General features: G+C 37.8%; 1 protein-coding gene across 5 annotated transcripts in view; it reads right to left on the bottom strand.

Annotated features, from left to right (window-relative positions):
* The window catches only part of LOC118279390 (uncharacterized), a 201,908-nt gene that overhangs the window by 110,935 nt on the left and 68,483 nt on the right, over positions 1-22,490 (bottom strand). For all 5 annotated transcript variants that reach the window (XM_050698322.1, XM_050698325.1, XM_050698326.1 and 2 more), the window contains 10 exons: positions 22,346-22,440; positions 21,901-22,024; positions 21,197-21,409; positions 20,240-20,410; positions 19,133-19,285; positions 18,670-18,802; positions 18,083-18,225; positions 16,775-16,949; positions 15,267-15,358; positions 8,932-10,469 (listed from right to left, as the gene is read on the bottom strand). In XM_050698322.1, the coding sequence (XP_050554279.1) occupies positions 8,932-10,469; positions 15,267-15,358; positions 16,775-16,949; positions 18,083-18,225; positions 18,670-18,802; positions 19,133-19,285; positions 20,240-20,410; positions 21,197-21,409; positions 21,901-22,024; positions 22,346-22,440 (2,837 nt within the window). The remainder of the gene's footprint in view (positions 1-8,931; positions 10,470-15,266; positions 15,359-16,774; positions 16,950-18,082; positions 18,226-18,669; positions 18,803-19,132; positions 19,286-20,239; positions 20,411-21,196; positions 21,410-21,900; positions 22,025-22,345; positions 22,441-22,490) is intronic.

The raw sequence follows: 22,490 nt of genomic DNA, 5'->3' as shown, positions 1-22,490 counted from the left end.
GGCACACGCAGAGGCGTTACAAGTGCGTTGCCTATTGGGGGTTAAGAATTTAAGAGTATTTGGGAAATCGGCTCGGATTGAGAAAATTGGACCAAGGGGGGTATTTGGGCCTTTTGTAACCTCACTCACACAACGAAACTCAACGCAAGCGTTGTTATGAAAAATAAAGTCGCAAGCAGATCATCGCTTAGTATCATTAGGTATTAAGAACATCATTTCTACAATTCTATTTTCCCGGAATCAATTAGCTACCAATACTGAGACAAGAATTACCTAGAAAATCCTAGACACCCTAGTAATTACGTTTTACATCTGACTGAACACTGCAATAACAAGACACGAGTACCTTTATATGTTCTAGTGAAACAATTGTCATGACTTAACCTTATTCAGTAGGTAGGTTATTTATCTCCCAGTCTTTGAATCGATTCTCTGTTTGGGCAAGATTTATTGGATTTTCTTTAGTTTCGGAAATCCTGATTATAAGGATATTCTATATAGGTATAAAGAAAAAAAAACAAATTTTAGAATAGTGCCTGTTACTTAGTACGAGTTTGCTTTACGTTTATAGGTATAAAGAAAATTAAAAAAAAACAAATTCTAGAATATTCGATTTACTTTACGTTTAAAGTAATCTAAACGAGAGTGCGTTTGGTGTTCTGATTGGCTGGCTGGAATAAACCAATTAATCGGAGCGCCGAACGTGGTAATACTTTAAACGTAAAGCAAACTCATTCTAAGGGTATTTTTTGAGGGGGAAAAACCTTCTTAAAATGACTTCTTCCGCCTTGGGCGAGGCGAGAGGGAGTGTCAGACTCTTACTGATTAAAAACCACCCCGTTCCTACTCCTGCTTTTTGACCCGGAGCTCCGGTAAGCCCGCTAAGTATTCCGCAGCTCCGGATCAGGCATCAGCCCTACTGGGCCGCATCTGTGGTGGTCTGATGGCTCTTTGAGGCGCACGCTCATTCTAAGGGTACTGTTGTATATGGCAATAAAAACAATTTTTTATTGAACTTAAACTTAGCTCGGCATTTGACCAAAGATGCAGTCTATGTATATCGGCCACAGAATGACGTCACAACCCTCGCCTCGCCTCGCTGCATAGAATTCGGTCCAGCTTGCTGAGTTAGATGAGCCGTCGCTAATAAAGTGGTGCTCACTAGTTTTTCTGCTCAGTCTAGCGTGTGATGCGATTAATGGGTGCACCCTGCATCGGCCACTGGTACATGGGAGCTACATCTATATGTGCATTGATAAATTGCCATTTCCCAATAATTAAAGTTGATATGAAGGGTACTAGATTGACTGTAAAAGAGTTGCATTAGTACATAAGCAAACGGCTAATAAATATCATTTATCATATCATGACTACATAATAAGTTTTTTTTTGAACAAATTTCATGATGGTTTGACCGCATTGGCCGCTATCTCGCCTAGTGATGCGGCCTTATGACTAAAAACGTCTGCCCATAAGCAACCTATTCAGTCAGGCCTTGAAGACACTTAGGTTATACCCATCACACGACTTATATACGCAGCTCCGGGAAGCAGGTGCTTTGGAGATCACATTAATCAAGAGCGCTGTTGTCCGGTCTCAGTTAAAGGCTTCATTCAGTCTTTAGTCTATCTGCCTAAGACTAAGGCTCTTGCGATACTCATGAGAACAGTAGGAAGAGTAGGAGAGGACGAGTGAGTAAATCATGATTTTTTTTTAATGACCTAAATAACCTCGTTTATCCCAAAAAGCAAACTCAGAACCTCTATGCTCAGTTCTACAACGAACAGTCTACAAAATGGCAGTGTTCTTGAAATAATTCTACAATACTATCATGCGTGTAATAATATTAGTTACTGTTGACATTTCACTTCAATGTCATCCCCCCTTCCACTGTCAGCTAATTTAATTTGCTGTCGATACGGCGTAGTGGACGGTAAGGGCAACTGTTGTACAAAGTACCACATTTGAAGTGAATATAATTATTTAATTGATTATTGCTATTTTCATCATGTTTTAGAAAGCACTAGCAAACCCTGCGAACTCCGTTTCGCCACCATGTTTTTTTTTCTTAAACCTCACTGCAGTGAACGCAACGCAAGTGCACAATGCAAAACTGGAAATCAGTTCGTGCGTTCTGGAGTTATAGCGTCAAGAAGGAAAACCCAACTTATTTTTATATTATAGATGATCGCTGCTTGCGTTCTGTTGTTTTCGTAAAAGAACACACCTCATGATTTATATGTGCTGTTTTACTGTACAGTTTACTGTTCAGTACCTCTACCATAAGTTTGAAGCAATAGTATTTGTCGATAGTCGCTAGCGACGACGTAATTTTTTTGTATGTCAAATTTTACAACGCCTCTACCGGTCACCTGTGGAACTAAAATATGCCATACAAAATTTACGTCTTCGCTATTGAGTATCAACACAAATTATAGTAGTAAACTCATGGTAGAGGTACAAAATCTGTTCTAAATTTTGCGTTTTGATTCACAACGTCAAGCAACGTCACGCCTTTTATCCCCGAAGAGGTAAGCAGAGGTGCTCACTACGACTGCCTCGTTGGTTGAGTGATTGCAAGTGCGACGGCCGGACAAGGGGTCTTGGGTCCGATTCCCAGATCGGACAAAGTATTACTGGGCACGGAGTCTGGAATTATGTGCAGTATATGGCAATAGGCTCACCCCTTACATATAATACAAATAGTGACAAGTAGGTGTACATTGTATTGATTCTCAACATAGGTACATAAACCATCGTTACAACACTATTTCCTAGGAATACATCGATAATTCTGTACCTATACCTAATTATCTCGTCCATTGTTCCAACAGACAGAGACAGGTAATTAAGATTTAATGAGAACCAACCATTATCTATCTGTGTAGGAATTCCATTTGCAAACTGACAGATAAAATGGAACTACATTTTTATCGATAACATTGTCTAACTCCCGATTGTTGTAAATAACATACAAAGCGTGATTAGAATGTTTTTATGGTATAAGCCGGTAAACGAGGAGACGGATCACCTGATGGTAAGCATCGGCGCCGCCCATGGACACCCGAAACACCAAAGGCGTTACAAGTGCGTTTCCAGCTATTTGGAGGTTAAGAATTTAAAGGTTGTTGGGGAATCGGTTGGATTAAGACCTATTCCTGTTTACCCGTAAGTATGTGTATAGATACGTAAGTAATAATCAGCATCTTCTATCGGTCCTTAACACTAGAGGAGTTAGAAAGTGTTGTCGACCATTTTAAAATGGTAACTTGTGTCATTACAAAGAAAATTCTTTCAACAATTGGTCTGAGAATTGATCTTCTATCACAGTAATCAATGTGACCAATGAACGAAGAACTACATAATAGGGACGTCCTTCACGCATCAAGGTGCTGCTAAGTGGATCAGTAGATTAAATAGTGGTGGTAAAATATTGGACGAAATAAAATTTAATTACTTTATAAAAAAAGTGTCTCAGTGATCGGTATGTTAGCAAAATTGCAACTAAATCTGTTTAGCAGTTTGAGAGTGGGATGGTATCAAAGTTCTATCACACACATCAACAGCCTTTAAGTGGCCACTGCTGACCAAAGCCTTTTTTCACACGAAGAGGGTTTGAAGCATTGATCACCACCAGGTTGGTGATTTCAAAATTATAATCTCACGTTTTCGCACGATGTTTTCCTTTACCGTTTGTCAGTGGTGTCTAAATTATAGTTTCATAAAATAGCCCCTAACTTAAAAATACAGAGTTAAAATAAGGGCTAAAATATATTGCTTACATGCAGCTTTTAGGTTTAATATCTGATTTTTTAAATTAAAGTACCAAAGTTTAAAATGCTTGCAAGTCTCACTTACCGATACAGTAACCACTATCCACCACCGGACAACACTACATGTCAAACAATCCGTTAACACAGACACCGGCTTTGCCGAACTCACCGAAATTATAGACTTTTGCCGAAATTATTGACTTTCGGTTAAAAAATCGACTTTTGCCGAAATTGTCGGCTAATGACAGATATAACGTTTGCTGGCAGCGGCTCGACAATCCGCAGTGGAGCATTGAGGTCGCTTGGCCATAACTCAATTACGGGTATTAACAATTTTCTAATAGTGTTGGGACGAGTCGAGGAGTGATTTGTCGATGTTTTACACAACATTGCTAGAGGAGAAAATTATTAAATAAATTACGGAAATATTTTTAAAATAGGTTGGAATGGAATATACAAATTAATTACGTTATTCATGACATTGCAAGGTTGTTATTGCAATTAAATAATAAATGCCAAGTTAATTAATGATAGCACGCTACAAATTACTACTGCAGATATCGAAATAATCCACAGCATGATTGATAACACCGAAAATTTAAATGAAAGCACAGACAGACATAATTGGGAACATCATTTATTTATACTCCTGACAAATTATTGCATCTGACTCTTCCTAAATTATTGAAGTTAAATCAAAGGAGTTGCGAAAAAACTGCGCGAAATAACGAAAATTTTGCGAATAATTTATTTTAATGGCTCGCATCGTAAATCTTTAAGTTTAATGTTCTGGTGTTTAAACGTGCAAAGTAAACAGATTACACCGACCTGTATATCTTGATCTGTGATAAAATGGAGGAATTAATTTAAATGTACTGACTTTGACGTTTAGTGCAACGTGTGGCGCCATCGTGCGGTGTCAAGATATACTGGTGATGTCAGAACATTTTCACGCTCGAACATAAAGCCGACGTGTATTTATTAGCTCACTGGAATTTGAAACTATTGAAATAAATTAATTAATTGTCAATCTTCAGATCTGTTTTTTTCTAGATTGAAATGTGTGTTTTTTACTGAATGTTTTCAGTGTAAAGCTATTAAATCGTGTGGTAAATTTCACACAATATATTATTACGTTTGTTTGTCACTTTTCGCGTCTATCTATATTAAAAAGATGATCAGAAAAACTAAAAGGCGAATTTTTGTATGTACGATTTTTACAACAGAGAAAAAATCTTTAAGCTGTCTATTAGTATACCTAAGGTATACTAATAGACTTAAAGATTAGTATACCTAAGGTTATATGTATAATAAAAAAATAATAAAATAATAAAAAATAATAAAAATATAATAAAAAAATAATAAAGGTTATATGTATATATGTCTAATAGACAGCTTAAAGATTTTTTTAGGGCAATCTCGCCACAGCCTCCCATACCGCTGCAACACATGTAAACCAGGCTCTACTACTGTAGAGCAGTGTGACACTGAAGTCCGGCGCGTCCCAGGGACATGAACGACTGTCTTGGATCCCGCAACGAAATAGATCAGAAGATATTATAAGAGGAGTTATTATTATTAATTGTTATTAATTTATTATATCATGTGTTTAACATTGGCCCGTCACCTTCGCAACTATCGACATTGACACACAAAACAGACTCGGTGTCCCATCACTAGTGTTTTCTTTAATCCCACATAAGCTGCCGAGGGCCTGGATTTTATTTTTCATTAATTTTCTACAAAACAACTTCATTATAATCTAGCACAATGGCTTTTTAGTAAATTGTTTCTAAACTTGATGTGGTCACGCAATTTTGTGTCATATCGTAATGCAAATACGATTTTAAATTAATTAATAATACTAATTTTCTTATTTTGTGTTTTATTTACAGGTATCAGGAGTATTCTTCGTGTGATCTATAAGTTTATTTGTGAATATACAAATATGGCATTTTGTTTAAAATTATTAATTTAATGTTTATTAAGTGCATCCCAGTTATTTATATAGGCCTATACTTATTATTAATAGCCATCTCCTTGGTCACAGTCACAGGTGCGACTGCGAAACAAGTGATTTTGGATTCGTTTCTCGGGTTGGACAAATACTATAGAGTTGTTCTAGGCCTTGTATGGATTACCTACAATATTTCGCAGCATGTCTTATTATTTAAGCTCACTACATATTATTATTATAAATATTAAAGTTTGAATGTTTGTACGTCAATCACGCTAAAATTACTGGACGGATTTAGATAAAATTTGGCACACAGACAGGGTGTGAGCTGTTTTGGGCGATAGGATATCTTTCTACTTTTTATACCACAGAAAAGCAGACGAAGCCGCTGGCAGAATCTAGTGTAGACATAAATATGTACATTCTGTAATGTTTCGTGTTGTAAACTTAATTAGTGCCAAGGCGAGTCGTCATTAGTATTTAGAAGCGCGAGACCTTTTTATTGAATAAACATTATAGGTACATAATAATATATTCTCTTCATGTTCTGCAAATATATCTAAGTAAACTATCCTTAGTCCTTTTTCAGAATCATGTAAAATACAGATTACTGAGAAAGATTACTTACTTGAGAAATATTTGGAAAGAAATAAATAAAAAGAAATGCAATTAATTTGTTCTTAATACTTTTTTTTGAGGGGTAAAGTCATCCAATTACTTCTCATGCCTTGGGCGAGATGAGAGGTCAGTGTGTGAAGTGTCAGAGACTTACGGGCTAAAAACCACCCCGTTTCTACTCCTGCTTTTCGAGCCGGAGCTTCTGTAACCCACTAGGTAGTTCGCAGCTCCGGGTTCTTGTTACCTGACATTCAATCAAACTTCATACTTCTTGTTCGACAACAACTCATCTCATTTTTTATTATTCAAATACTAGCAGCTTTTGCACAGCTGTTCAGCTTAATTTTGAACAGCTGTGCGAGGAAGATGCGTAGCTCGAGTATGCGATGTATCGATAGTATGTAAGCCATCCATAGCACGCATATGAAAAACATAGCTTAGCTGAGTCCGTTTTCAATAGTGCTAAGCTATGTGTACCAATGAATATGATTCGTTGAAGTCAAACGAATCCACAGCAACGTAGCATAGCACATTTCTAGTGGAAAATCGCCCTGTATACTTTTTTCCTGGAAACGCGGACAAACCCGCTGGCAGAAGCTAGTACATCCATAATACAACAACTACAACACCACAATTACACAAATGAACACATCACACACAATTCGTGTCTGTCATCGTCCGCATATTGATGAGGTGGACCGCCGGCCGGCGATATATCGGATACATCGGTCCTTAGGGACTCGGGTTCATTACGATAATACTACCATGTTTCAACCTCTGGGCCCACTTACACAAATTAAGTACAACTACATACATACATACATACAGTCTATTTGGTATTTGTTAGTATATACACGGTGTAACAAAAAGGGGGTAAACATATCAAGTGCACGGTTTCTAAACAACATAACAAACGATACGGGAAGGGTTTTTAAACTCATGTTTTTATGGAACGAAATTATGAATTTTTCCAATAAATAAAATTCCAGAAACCGAACATCAAAATTAGGTAGATACTGGTACTAGGCGATCAGATTTACAGAAGAAATGTTTCGTAATATTAGCGAGTGACCCCTGTAGTGTTGTGATACGTTTGTGTGATTTAAAATCAAGAACCATGCGACGCCAAGTATTTGGTACCAAATTTTTTAAACGTTTTTTGAGCTGAAACTTTGTGTAGAGATTCTATTCAACCTGTATTCTTCAGTGCTTCTTGATGTATATGTGTATTTTGTTACACGCTGTATATTGTCGACAGAAGACATTATGTTGTCACTACATGTTCCCTTTCTCTTTGCACGGGTGACGTATGAGTCGACTAAAGGGCATCTGGGAAAGACCGGGCAGGGATCTGTAACCTGCCCGCCAATAAAGTAGAGTTCAACTGTGGGAGAGCCATGCTTCGGCACGAATGGGCCGGCTCGACCGGAGTGATACCACGGCCGAGCAAAAAATCGACGTCCAACAATACTTGCGTTGTGTCGCAACCTTCCCAATCCCCAAATCCCCAACAACCCTTAAATTCCTAATCCACAAAAGGCCGGCAACGCACTTGTAACGCCTCTGGTGTTTTGGGTGTCCATGCATTGCTTACCATCAGCTTATACCATAAAAATATTGTTAACCTCTCTTATGAAGTGTAGTCCCATTTTAGTCCATTAGGTAGTACCTAGACTATCGCTATTATCTCTTTCTATGTTTGTACCTTCGTATATTTTCTCAAAATTCCTAAACTTTCTTACCATACAATTTTACAATTAAAATATATGTGTGGAGTAATAAATGGAGGAAGCAAAAAGGTCAATTTGATAATTAGTTTTAGCTCGTTTGATTAAAACTCTTTTACACGCTAATGGGGTTTCCCATAGTAGTAATTTACCTAATAACTACTACATTTTCTTGGTTGATTCTGAAATTGTGGTTATAATTATCCTACAGGTTTACTAAATCCGAAGGATTTAATTATTTCACCTTAATAGAATTTATAATGATGTCCTTTATTACAAGAGAATCCAACTGATGTACAACAGGAGTACTACATAAACCTCCAACTAACATTTGAGGAATACCACAGCAACATAACATCACGCCATTTTTACATAAAATCCATTTTGCCAATGCCTTCGTGAGCTCGCCGCTTCACGTGTAGACAGAGTCATAGCTAATACCATTATAATATCTTATTCACACCCCTCGCTACTTACACATCATCACGTGAATTCAACAATGACTTTGACAACTTGAACTTGACGATATTAGAGCAAGCATCACGTTTATAAGATCAACCTTCCCACACCACAACAACTGAAAACCAACCCACAAATAACAGACATAGAATCCAATTTCTACTAACACTCCATGTGAGAACTGAGGCCGTTATGTTTTGTATGAATTTGAACGGTGTGCCAAGAAAGTAGAGTTGGTTTTTGAATGGTGGTTGTTTGTTAATGTTTAAACAGATAGACGTAAGCCCGTCCTTTCCATAAGGCTTCATCGCATTAGGCACGAGTAGGCAGGAAATCTTTTGTGGTGCACCGTATGTTTGTGTGTTGATAAATAATTACGTACAAAACGTCCACTTACCTAGGTCTTCTCGCAGCATTAGGGAACTTCAAGATCCCTGCTGATTTCCTCCTATCCTTCACTATAGGCACCATGAGAAGATCTTCATCTTCAGTCTCTGAACAGCTGTCCAGGTTGACCAGCGCCGGTGCTGACCCGCGCCGGTTAGAGTTCTTAGGCACTTCCAACATCTCCCTAATCACTTCACAATATTTACACGCGTTAGCTTCCGCCATGTATGCCTTAGTTATGGCATACGCATAGTTCTCTAAAAAACACTTGTGACACCCTGGAACATAGTTCGTCTCCAAATCAGTAGACTCTTCACTAGGCTCTTGTGTCAAATGTATCTTCTTCTCCATAACCATCAAACTCGTTTCTTTACTTCTCTTGTCCTCTTTTGACTTCTGTTCTTCTTTGTGCTTATGTTCCTTGTGTTTGTGCTCTTCTGTGTGCTTCTTTTCTTTCTGTTTGTGCTCAGCTTTGTGCTTTTTCTCTTCTTCCAACTTCTTCTGTCGGATTTCTTTCAAGCATTCAGCTTGGTCGTTGTAGTATTCGACGTATTGTATCTTCTCTTGTTTGGACGGCTTTGTGGGACTCTTTTCTTTCTTCTTCTTTTTATGAGTAATGTTTACGTTTAGTGGTTCTATTCTCAATGATTTCATCTGCTTTATTATATGTTCGTGGACATACGGGTGGCTGTACGACACGTCGTCGCCACCCGTCGCATTGGCAGTGTTCTGTTCCTTTACTCTTTTGGCACTTACATCGTTGTCTTTGTTTTTAAATACTATTTTATCATCGTGTTTACTGAACTCTTTGATGTCAGTATCGCCGTTCATTTTACGACCGTTTTTTACTGTACAGTTCTGTGATGACGAGTCCTCGTCCAGACACGTTTCGTAACCGTCTATCTCGTGATCTATATACAGAAGGGAATTGTTTTCTTCCTGGACGGAAATTCTTGTTGTTGCATCGTAGAAACTACCGGTGTCTTCGTTCGGGGAATTGAGGCACTCTTTCCAACTCTCATCGCTCTTGACTTTAACTAATTCGGTGTCTATTTTCACGTCGCTCTCCTTCCAATATTTGTCGAAACTTATTCTTTCCAAACCTGTAGGCGTTACTGCGAATACCATTTCATCTGATGTAGAAATATCTTTACTTTGTTGTTTAGATAAACATCTTTCTCCTTCTTCTTTCCTATCAGCAGACTTACTTCTAGTATCTGGTAGTTCTCTAGGCGCGACTAAGACATCATCTTCAGTTATTGTCATATCATCATCATGGTCATCCAAAGACTCTTCTGATTTAGAAAACTTCATTTCTCCATTAATTTTAATCTCAGTTGTACCATTAATAATGTGATCTTTGTCGAGTTTCTTGCAATCATCGAGACTTATATCTCCTAAAGCAGAGAGTTCATCATCTTTTATAGAGGCTTCTTCAGGTTCGAGGCATATTTGTACTACTTCCAGACCTTCACCATATTCTTGGAGACATTCGTGGAAGGAATCCATGCCGGTGTGGTCATCAGATGCGAGGGAATTGATGCATTCCTGTGAAACATGTACGAATTATTTGACTGCTGGTAATAAAGCAACGAAATGTAAACTACTTAAGACTTTATGAGTGTTTTGAGTGAGTTAACGTTCGGGACGTGACGAGGCAGATGTTAAAGTCATTATTGATGTTTATTTTTTCTTTAGTTACCGATGTAGTTGTGAGTGGTCATCAACCAATCAATGTTACAGTCTATTGTAAAGTTTATATTGCTTCAGACTGCAGTAGTTTACGTTACATTTTATTTACGATTGTTAACTTTGTGGGTTTTTGTTTCCACGGCATTATTTAGTGGGGCGTTATTTATAAAGATATGTTTTATCTTGACTTTGTAACATCTTGTTTTCTTCTTTTATTATTGTTGCTATTTTGATTAATTTTCTTTTTTTGATTGATTCATACGGCTGATAGTGAAGGAAAAATCATCCAATGACTTCTCCTGCCTTGCGTGAAATGAAAGAGAATGTCAGACTCTTATTGACTTAAAACCACCCCGTTCCTGCTCCTGTTTTTGGAGCCGGAGCCTCGATAAGCCCGCTAGGTATCAGCTAGGCAGTTTGGTAGACAGTTCCGGATCAGGTATCAGCCGTACTGGGCCCCATTTCTGGCTGGTGGCTCTTTGAGGCACGCGTAACACGTAACGCGCCGTACGCACGGGTAAACTAGTATTGTATATGTAGATGTTTTTAAGTGATAATTTGAAACAATGAAACAAGGAATGGGAAATAGAAATAAAACCTCAGTTATCTTGTGCAACGTATATTTAGCGAGTCACAACGAAGCGTAGAACATTTAACACGGACGTAAGCAACGGACAGACGAACACTAGTTCTATGTATATAATTATAATCATACCAACGTTTTGTAACTCAGGTCAGGACGATACTAGGATTGGTTTATAGGTCTTAGTGAATATTGAAGAGTTATTGCTACTGAAAGAAGATAAAAAATGGATGGAAACATTTTCTATGGTATAAGCCGGTAAACGAGCAGACGAATCACTTGATGGTAAGCAATCGCCGCCGCCCATAGACATCCGAAACACCCGAAGGGTTATTGGGGAATCGCGGATTGGGAAGATTGGGGATGGAGGTAATTGGACCTTCGGTAACCTCACTCACACAACGCAAGCGTTGTTTCACGTCGCTTTTCTGTGAAGTCCTATTATCACTCCGGTCGAGCTGGCCCATTCGTGCCGAAGCATGGCTCTCCCATACTTTACTTACCTACTGTGTTTTGGTAAATTAAATATTCCCAGAATTTAGTTTTCTTTTGAAAGAATAGCAATAACTCTTAATGATTCACGTATTTTTAACAAACTTAATTAAGATAATAAGTACTACCCACAGTGGACATTTAACTATGTAGCAGACACCAAATCAGACATTTCAAGAATCGTCCAATATCCCTACACACTCTAATGGAATGCACGAATATACAACACAAGTCTAACAGTCTTTATTTATATTAAAATAATTTATATAAAACAATAAATATATCTTTATTATTCTTATATATTTTATTAAAATATCAGTAGATATAATATTTACAGAACAAAATGCGATGCTTAGTCTATGATATGTAATGAATTACCTGTAGACATCGTGCTTTTCATTATAAGCGAAGCATTGTTTTAATTCCTTTGAATTGACAGTTTTTTTTTTTATATTTAATAATAATTATATTTTCGGGAAATAAATACGTATTTAATTTGTTTTAATAAATATCTCGAATTTAAGGGAATTTCAATTGACGTTTGCGTAAAATTTAGTAAATACTTTCTCTTTGTTTAGACTTTTGTTATAGTTTGTAAGCTAATGTTAGTCACACATTAACCGCCGCACTCAGAGTCATGTAATGGTTACTTAAGTCAGTCAAAACCGTAACTTAGGAATAGTTAAATGTCTCTGAGTGCGGCAGTAAGTCACGTTATTATATTTAATCATATTATATTTTGTATAAACAGAAAATTATAATGGTGATATATTTTGTAATGCCCTAATATTGAACTTTTTCACGATCACATCAAGAGATTGACTAGTACAACTATCACATATCTGAAATTGACAGCTAACACATATAAATCTATTATATTAATATACTATAATATAATATTTCGCAACTACACAACCATGATATAAATAGACATCGATTTCTAAGATCACAATTATTTTATTTTGACACATATTAAAACTAATGGAATCTTGAGTTAACACTTACGGAATGCAGTACATAATTATATCTCAATGCTGACATTTCTCAAATACTACAGTACCCTTAGTACGAGTTTGCTTTACGTTTAAATTAATCGAAACGAGAGCGCGTTCGGCGCTCTGATTAGTTAGTTTATTCGAGCCAGCCAATCAGAGCGCCGAACGCGCAAAATCATACTAAGGGTACTGATCTTAATAAAATTACAACACATACTGAACCAAAATGAGATTGTTTTGTCAATCTTTACATTTGTCTTAACTAACTTTTCACATCAATAGCTACCAAATCGGTTAAGTAAACATACTGATCTTTTATATTCCACCCTTTTTCCTATAATTTCTGATCGTCTGTATAAATATTCACCATTGTTGGACATTTAATATTTCTACACACATTTATTTAAATATCTATGACAATTACATAATTAATTCTTTCGCAGCATTGCCCTTATCTTATCCTACAATTTTAGCATAATATTTAATTCCAAGCGATTTCAAAGGACAGATAAGAAGAAGTAGTTTAACATTAAGATTGAAAAAACCCAATAGGTACAAAGATTTTAAAGTGCTCACTAATTAATTGGGACAGACGAGTATTAATAATTAGATTTTAAGACATAAACTAAAAATAACGGTTTACTCACGTAAATATACAGAGAAAAGCTCTACTAATTTCGAGTCAAAAAGCAGGAGTAGAAACAGGGTGGTTTTAGTCAGTAAGAGTCTGTCATTTTCTCTTGCCTCTTGACTTGCCTAGGGCGAGAAGAGCAGCGTTATTTATTTATTTTTTAAACGTTGCCTCACAGTAGACTTTTCTCCTGTGTCGTGGGTGCGTTTACAAACATACAATTTCACATGTGACACCCAAGTTTGTGGATCACACAAAGAGTTGTTCATCGAACCCGCTTTGCACGGCAGCCAGTTGCCCAGCCACCGCGCCAACTGTGCAGAACTTTTACGTGAGTAAACCGTTATTTTTAGTTAATTTAGTATGTCTCACAATAGTTATTATGAAAAGATTTTAAGACATACTAAAAGCAACATTGACCAATATTCAAGCTCATAGATTTAAAAAAGTGGACGTTTGGAATTTAATTTCTTACTGGACATGGACGTTTTACCTTCTCATTTTAATTTGGTATAATTATTGGAAATACGTACTTTAGTGTTGTATTTTTCTTCCACATTAAACCTGCTTGTAGGAACAGGATTCATTTTAGTTTCACAAATTACGTCACTATCAATCAGTTCTAAGCCTTTGCTTGCTGCCAAAAATCTATTGAAGATGAAACCTTCACTCGTGGCGTTCAATGCATTCACAATCACAACGGCTCATCACACTTACGCAGTACATTTCAAACAACTACCTAAAGTATACTTTGGGGCATTTTTGCAAAGATATCTAGCTATACGCACATATAACACATTTCTCTTATTTCCTAAGCAAAAGATATTAGCCACAACATCAAATATAACCTCAAAAAAGCATTATTTCAATCAAATATCCAGTTCATCACAGTTGAATTCCCCTTCATCATTACGGTTCCCAGTCCTTGGGACTTCCACACTGACGGTGTACCTCATACGGTCCTGGTGTCATTTCATCGTGATCTCCGCTTTTATCTTGGGTGGAACTCTGAATGGTTGAGGATCCACGATGTCTTGAGAGCATTGGAGTTGAAGTTCCATGATATCACGGTGTAAAGACATTATTAGACGTAAGATCTTGGTGAAATATTCCAATTTCTGCAAAAGAAAATTCATAGGAATTTAATGACTCAGGTAATCTATCTGTATTGCATATTAAGAACACTGTTATTGTAATTTTATGATCTGTAGTATAGACTATATTCTATAATTTTAGCATAATATGTAGATATCTTATAAATAAATAAGTTGTAAGCTACAAAGCATGCAAAATAACATTGTACACTAAAGGGAAAGTTTCAATTGACAAATATTTCGACAAAAGACTTATCTCATTATTCGCTAGAACAATTCTTAGAGCGGTATCGATATTCCCTTTATTGTACAAGAAGGATTTGTAAGTAAAAATAGAATCGTAAGAAATGCATGCTACGTCAGGTAAATTAGTACTGCTCTAAGCAAAGACAAGCTTTAGTAAGAGAAATCGTAACTTACTTTTATTTCCCCTCAGTGTACAATATCGCGATACACTTCTCGATTAAATTTTAAATTAAATGAAACGGGTTTGGTTGTTAAAAACTGTATTTTTATTTATTTAAAATTACAACAAAATGAATCGTGTATCAATAATAATATGCGATTCATTTTATTGACATTAAGAAATCATTTATTTTATTCTTTAACTATATCTCACTCTGTTTAAAAATAATAGTTTTTTGTACATAACTGACAACATGTAATAATTATTAATTTCCAGCCTCATTACGAAGCGCTCATTGGACATTTATTGAAATGTCAGATTTTAAAATGTTACTACAACATGACGTAGTTTTCATGTTTTCCAGTTATGTACAAAAAGTTTAAAGTAAATAGTATATATAAACTAAATTACATATTTATTAAAATAATATAATACATAATATAATATCTAACCTGACTTCCTTGTATGCTGTGTCCGTTCGCCTTCTCGCCGCCAACCACTGTACTGCAGGGTAGCGGCTTCGAGATCCCGATTGTTACTATTCCTGAAACAAATTATTTAGAGTGTTACAATGTGAGAATCATTCGACTACGAAAAGGAGGATAATTATTAATAATTATTTAAAAAAAATATGTTAGAGGATGAATGAGATAAAAAATATGTATGGGAAAATAGTTTTTAAAGTGTGGTAGAGACATGCTTCGGCACAAATGGGCCGGCTCGACCGGAGTGATACCACGGACTCAAAGAAAACCGACGTGAAACTAAGCTTGCGTTGTGTTTCGTTGTATGAGTAAAATTACCCCCTTCCCAATCTTCCCAATGTCCGATTCCCCAACAACCCTTAAATTCCTAACCCACAAAAGGCCAGCAACGCACTTGTAACGCCTCTGGTGTTGCTTACCGTCATTCATATTATAAACACTGGAGCACACCAATTTATATGGTTACTTATAAAAATAATAATAATACACAACTTCACATTTTTCATTTACAGACAACTGATTTCAGCTACAGAAACTCTTTGTATGACGAACAGACAGATATATCTCTAATGTTTACTTAATTTTATCAACACTATCTGCTTTACATTGGACTTGAGTCTTTATTGTCGAAGCAGTAAAGTCTATTTTCGTAGTAAAGCGGTAACGTAGTATAATTCTGCTGTAATATGTGTGTAATTTTACTGATAAGTAGTATTACGTTTTAAGATAACGACGGTTTCGCGAAGAAAATTGATGCTGTGTGCTTGGATCACCCAAGCACACAGCATCAATTTCCTTGCCTTGTCTATTTGTCACAAAATATATAATTACTAGCGGCCCGCCCCAGCTTTGCCCCATGCAATGGTGATATATTATGCATGTATTATACATATAAACCTTCCTCTTGAATCACTCTGTCTATTAAAAAAACCGCATCAAAATCCGTTGCGTAGTTTTAAAGATTTCAGCATACAAAGGGACATAGGGACAGAGAAAGCGACTTTGTTTTATACTATGTAGTGATAATAATTGTAATCAACTGCTTAAGGCTGTTGTAGCATGAATAACATAAAAATTAAAATAATTAAAAATTATATAACCAAATACAAATGTAGCGTTTTTTGGGAGCGTTTCGCTTACACCTTGTATGAGCATATCTCCCGCACTTTCTGTGTGGTTCATATCGTGATCCCTGGTGGCATTCTGTGGACGCATTCAGGCGTCGCACGACCGAAACAAATAACTTTGTTTCTACCGCATGTTTTTAACATAAAATAATGAGTTTTGACAGGAGCATTTTAATAGTTAGCCGTTCCCTAAATACGTCTACCGTTGACGCCGCCGTGGTCGCTACTAGTCTAGCTGAGGCATACCATCGCAAGTCACACTGCTCGATGCGCTTCTCGCCTCATTGCGCCCCGCACCGAAACTGTGCCCAGGCCGTACCTCAGTAATGCAGAAACCGCAATACGTACCAGGCGGAGCAGCCTTGATGGCGGCGACGGCGGCGGCGAGCGGCGCGCGCGCCACGTGCTGCCCGTTGACGGAGACGAGGCGGTCGCCCGGCGCCAGCCGCCCGTCGCGCGCCGCCGCCCCGCCGCCCACCACCGACCGCACCACTATCACCGAGCTGCCGGCCTCCGATGGATCCTGGGGACATTCAAACACAAGTGTAAATATGATTTCTCAGTAGCAGCACGGAATCTGGAAATGTGCCTGGTATATGGAAATAGACACTTGCAACATGATAATTATTTATGTTAATACATTAGACAGTAGCATACGTGTCATAATGTGCACCTCTGCCTACCCCTTCGGGGATAAAAGGTATGTCGATATGTGTGTATGTAAATAGAATCATATTGATTAAAATATATATCTACTTTTAACAAACCGACTTCCAAAACCTAAAACCCAAAAAATGTTGAGCTAATCCGCGTCGAACAAAAAAAAAATCACGCAAATCAGTCCATAAACCTCGACGTAATCGATATACATACATAGAAAAAAAACATACCGGCCGAATTGAGAGATACTTCTTCTACGCGTTGAATTGTAATCTGAGCTCAAATGTTTGGGCTATTGAGAATACTCGGAGCTCTTTAGAGGCTAGGAATGTGGCCACTTGTGGGGTTTAAACTCTAGTGTTTCCCTCCAAAAAGCCAAAGATCGTAGACCAATTTCTCAAAAAAGTCGTACCTATACTAAAATATGATAATGATTTACAGTACGTATCCATCATCATAGAACGTTTTTCTTTAGATATTTAAATGAGATAATAATACAGTTTCATAAGGTAATCGAAAAACCCTTTTTTAAGGAAGGAAAATCATCCAGCGACTTCACTTGCCAGGGCGAGGCGAGAGGGAGTGTCAGACCCTAACTGACAAAAATCCACCCCGTTCCTACTCCTGGTTGTCGAGCCGGAGCCCCGGTAAACCCGCTAGGTAGTCCGCAGCTCGGATTAAACAGAAAATCCCTTTAGGCGCTGTACAGGTTAACTCTAGGTCTCATTACAATTACCCTGCCAACAACATTTGATAACAAAAGACAATATCTTCTTAGTTCATTTATTTATTTAATCTTTAATATACATATGGAATTCTCTACCAGTCAACCTTAGGGTTCAAAGACAAAATCTGCGAAAATAAGGCGCGGAAAATAAAATGATCTTACTTAAGGCTTTGACTGCCAATAGAAAACTGTTGAAGGCAAATCCTCCGCTAACGTCGGTCACCGGTGACTACCACACGGCGTTCCATGTGTTAATCTAGTGATCTTACCAAGTAATCGAGTATAGAGAACCCGAGTCCCCTGTCCTCCTTGAGCAGCTGTATGTACTCGACGTGGTCGCTCCACATCGCCAGCCCGCTCAGCGGCTCCAGGGACCGGGACCTCACGCGCTCCAGCTCTTCCGAACAGAACTCTGGAAAATAAACCGGTTGATGTTTAAATATTTAAAGATATAATCATTTTTTATTGAATTTAAAATATAAAGAGCCTTTGTGGATTAATTAAAAAATCTTTAAAATCCCATCCCCTTCCATCGGTAGCATGGGTCGATTTTTCTTCAAAAAAAATTGTGTAATCTATACATAATATAATAAAACTGTGTCTAATCCAATATGTTTTGAAGTTTCGTGGCACAGCAGGACCGATGTAGATAATACAGAGTTGGTTAAAGTCACCATCACCGAGCCACCGTTTCACCGTTTTTTTTTAATGCAGCTTGGACGGCACGCTAGCGTTGTTACTCTTAGTGACAAGTCCTTGGCTAGCCCACACCACACACGCTTAGCTATGCCACTGAACCAGGCCTTCTCTATCCCAACACAAAATATTCTTAAGCCTCTAGAGTACAAAACCTCACCATCATGATCATGAGGAGCAGACATGACAGTAGTAGCGCTGCAGAGTGACGCTACTGAGCTCTCCGACTTCGCCTTGATCAGCCGCTGAGGTGGACTCAGGAGGTCTTGTAAACTGCCTCCTAGGATGTTACTCTGTGGAAATAGAAATATCAATTTAGTTTTAAAATAAATATTGAATAGGTAATGATTTCTCCGATCTGGTAGTTGCACTTGAGAATATCAGTTTCAACGTATAATTCCGAAAAGAAATCGTCCACTGAAAAGTTCTTACCACTAACGCCATCTATGAATTAGTAAAATAAACATAAAAACGTTTGTTTTGATGTTGCCCACTAGATGGCGTTATATGAACCTTTTTTGGGCCGCTCTTTCAGTACATTCATCACCGTTAACCATAAACGTCAGGTTGTTTACTAAAAATATAAATAAATGGTTAATATTAATGTTTTATTTGGCATTTACCCTTGCAAACCCAGCATCAGGCAGTCGCTCATTGTTAGTGTGATGCAGTTGGTCTCTCTTCCTGACTACTACTAGTATGACTGGTGACGTCACTGCTCGTAGTCTGGTTACTACCTCCACGTGATGCGCGCCTAGTACTCGCCAACCGTTCACCTGAAATAAAATAATTATATTCCTTTTTAATAAAGCTTAGTATTTTCCAAAGTACACTTCTATAGGCTTTTTTAAGGGGGAAAATCATCCAATGACTTCTCTCGCCAGGGCGAGGCGAGAGGGAGTGTCAGACTCTTACTGACTAAAAACCACCCCATTCCTATTCCTGCTTTTCGAGCCGGAGCCCCGGTAAGCCCGCTAGGTAGTCCACAGCTCCGACACTCTACACTCTACAGGCTGACTATGCAACATGCAATTTTGTTCAAATACCAAGTAAAATGAATAATTTTTGTACTGTAAAATTTGTCATCAATAAATCCATAAGGGTAAGCCCTTAAACCAAGACCAGTCAATTATAATCCCACCCAAAACATAAATGTGAAAGGATGCCAAGTTCGATAATATTGGAATGCTTCGCCTATAAAAGAAGTGAGATCTAAATAAGTACCAAGTTCCATACACAGACCTCAGTTAAAAATGATATAACAAGTTGGCAAGTTTTCACACACTTTGTTATAAACCTACTAAACGCAATGAGTCAAGTATATAATTTTCTATTAAAACTTGCCAAGTATTGGAAGTGGTCTAGGTTTTTGATGAGTGAGTGAGTCAGTCAGTGAGTGTATAGTAAAAATAGCGATTTTCTGACGTCAATATCTCAAGATCTACAATAGTGTACCTATTATTTAATGAAATTTTGTATTTTAGATAAGTAAGTAGATCTCGATAGATACTAGAAATTTCATATGCGTAGATAAAATAGATTTTGAGTTATAGGTGGGTCGAACTTGGCCCGAAATGGTTCGTGTAATATAACCCACGGCCGGTGTGTCGGTTTTTTTGCTCGAACTTGGCGGACACACTGCCGTGTGTCTAGATAGCATATCCATGTAAAAAATCTTCAACAGATTTTCAACCTTGTACCTCAAAATGTTTAAGTCCAAAACCTCTTACCTCAAGCAGTTCATCCCCGACCCTGTACATGCCGAGCCTGGCCACGGGTCCGTCGGGCGCGATGGCGCGGATGTAGTGGCGCGCCTGCACCTCCTTGCCCGCCACCACGCGCACCGTGCCCTCCAGCGATATGCCCAGACCACTGTCCTTCTCTTTCATTATCGTGCCCACCTGAAGAATAGGAATGAATAGGTTGCTTATGGGCAGACGTGCTCCATCGTAGGCCGCATCATCGCTTACCATCAGGTGAGATAGCGGCCAAACGTCGACACATTTAATATAAAAAAAGAGGAAGAGTGTGATTGGTTTGAGAATATATTTAGTGATTCTTTTGACACAATGGAAGGTTTGCTGTTATGATGCTCGTTGACACAAAGACAAAGAAAATTGACGTAATTTCAGCAGGAGTGTCTTCTAATTAAACTCATTCATGTTTTGAGGTTATTCAACCACCTAAGTATTAATTTAAGAAGAAAAATAAAAATTTAAGAAGAAGAAAAAAATCAGTGAAACAGCATTTGTGTTGCATGAGGTAGGTTACCGGAAGCCCAATTACCCCCTTTCCCTATCTTCCTAATCCCCGATTCCCCAACAACCCTTAAACTTCTAACCCCAAAAGGCCGGCAACGCACTTAAAACGCCTCTGGTGTTTCGGATGTCTACGCCGGCGGCAATTGCTTACCATCAGGTGATCCGTCTGCTCGCTTACCGGTTTATACCATAAAAAATTACCATTACAACAATTACACATTTTTATAGGCAGTATTTTAGTCTCTGGTGTTTCAGGTGTCCATGGGCGGTGGTGATTGTATACCATCAGATATACCATAATAAAAAAAAAATCACCCCCTTCAGTATATAGGTAAATTCACTTTAAGCGATTTCTACTTAAGACCACAGTACAATATAGAGTTCTCACTAATTTATAACCTGAACAAAATGAAACCCTGTACAGACCACAATATCATACTGGTACTGGTGTCCAGGCCAGTCCGTCTCCTGCTTCAGTATGTCCCGCCACTTGTCCTGTATCCGCCGCGCCTCCCTCTCAGACACCTCGTCGTCCCTCCCGATCACTATCTCCGCCTCCTCCGACGGAGACATCGGGGAGGGCAGGTGAGGCTGGATCTCTGACTCTGGTTCCGCTTCTATCACTGTTGATTCGTCGTACTGTGGAAGTAAGAAATTTAATTTTTAGGCAGTTCGTGAATTGATTGTAATTGCAACTTTGATATTTAGGTACCCTATATTTGAAAGTTGCAAATGCAGTTGGATAAAGTACTACTTAGTCGAACTTATATGCTTTGCATCTTACAACAAGAACTCCAAATGAAGTTAACCGAATCTAACTGATAGCTCACTCCTTCATACATTCTAAGTTATAACTTAAACAGTTAAAATAACTGTACCTTTAGTACGAGTTTGCTTTACGTTAACAAAAATGAACCGAGTGCGTGTTCGGCGCTCTGATTGCTATTAAATATATTGTTAAACGTAAAACAGACTCGTGCTAAGCCTTTAGATAATAACATTTCCGTTCAAAGTATACTAAGAATTAAAATATTAAACTAATTGTTTCCGACAAAAATAAGGGAGTAGGTTAGGTTATAATACCTAATTAATAATGATGTATAATATGTATTTGGCGTAGATATACTTACGACACTAAAGCTATACTTGGCGAGAGAAGTGACAGACGGGCTGGGTGGTGCGATCGGTGACCTCCTCCCATCCTGAGCTGCCAGCGCCTTCTGCAGCTTCTCAAACCCCGCCCCGCGGAGATACCTAGAGAATAGGTAATAATTGCAACAGTTCAATCTGTACTTACTATACGACCCCTCAAAACGTTGAAAACTTAAACTAACACATAAATAGTAAACTAAATGTATTTGTCCCCAAATGATTAATCTTCACTTCAGAAGGTAAGCAATTTCTTTGCACAAAAACGAAGTAAATCTGCCAGTCTTCTACAAAAAAAAATGTATGTCTATGCTTAAATGTATCTAGTATGCATTTCCTGGTCATATGCAAATTATTATCCGCTCTTAACAATAAACCCTAGCACATTAATTTTAAACTTTACATTCCCAGGATATCACATCTTACCTAAGAGCTTTCAGTCGTACTACAGGTCCCTTTGCATCCCGTAGTAATGCTACAGCGCGATGGTTCGTTACTCCATGCAGGGATACACCGTCCACCTGGAAAGATGAGAGAACAATATTAGATGAGGAGTTTAATTATTTAAAAA

This window comes from Spodoptera frugiperda, chromosome 14 (assembly GCF_023101765.2).
Source record: "Spodoptera frugiperda isolate SF20-4 chromosome 14, AGI-APGP_CSIRO_Sfru_2.0, whole genome shotgun sequence".
NCBI classification, from domain to species: domain Eukaryota; kingdom Metazoa; phylum Arthropoda; class Insecta; order Lepidoptera; family Noctuidae; genus Spodoptera; species Spodoptera frugiperda.
This window is presented reverse-complemented; position numbering and strand designations above follow the sequence as displayed.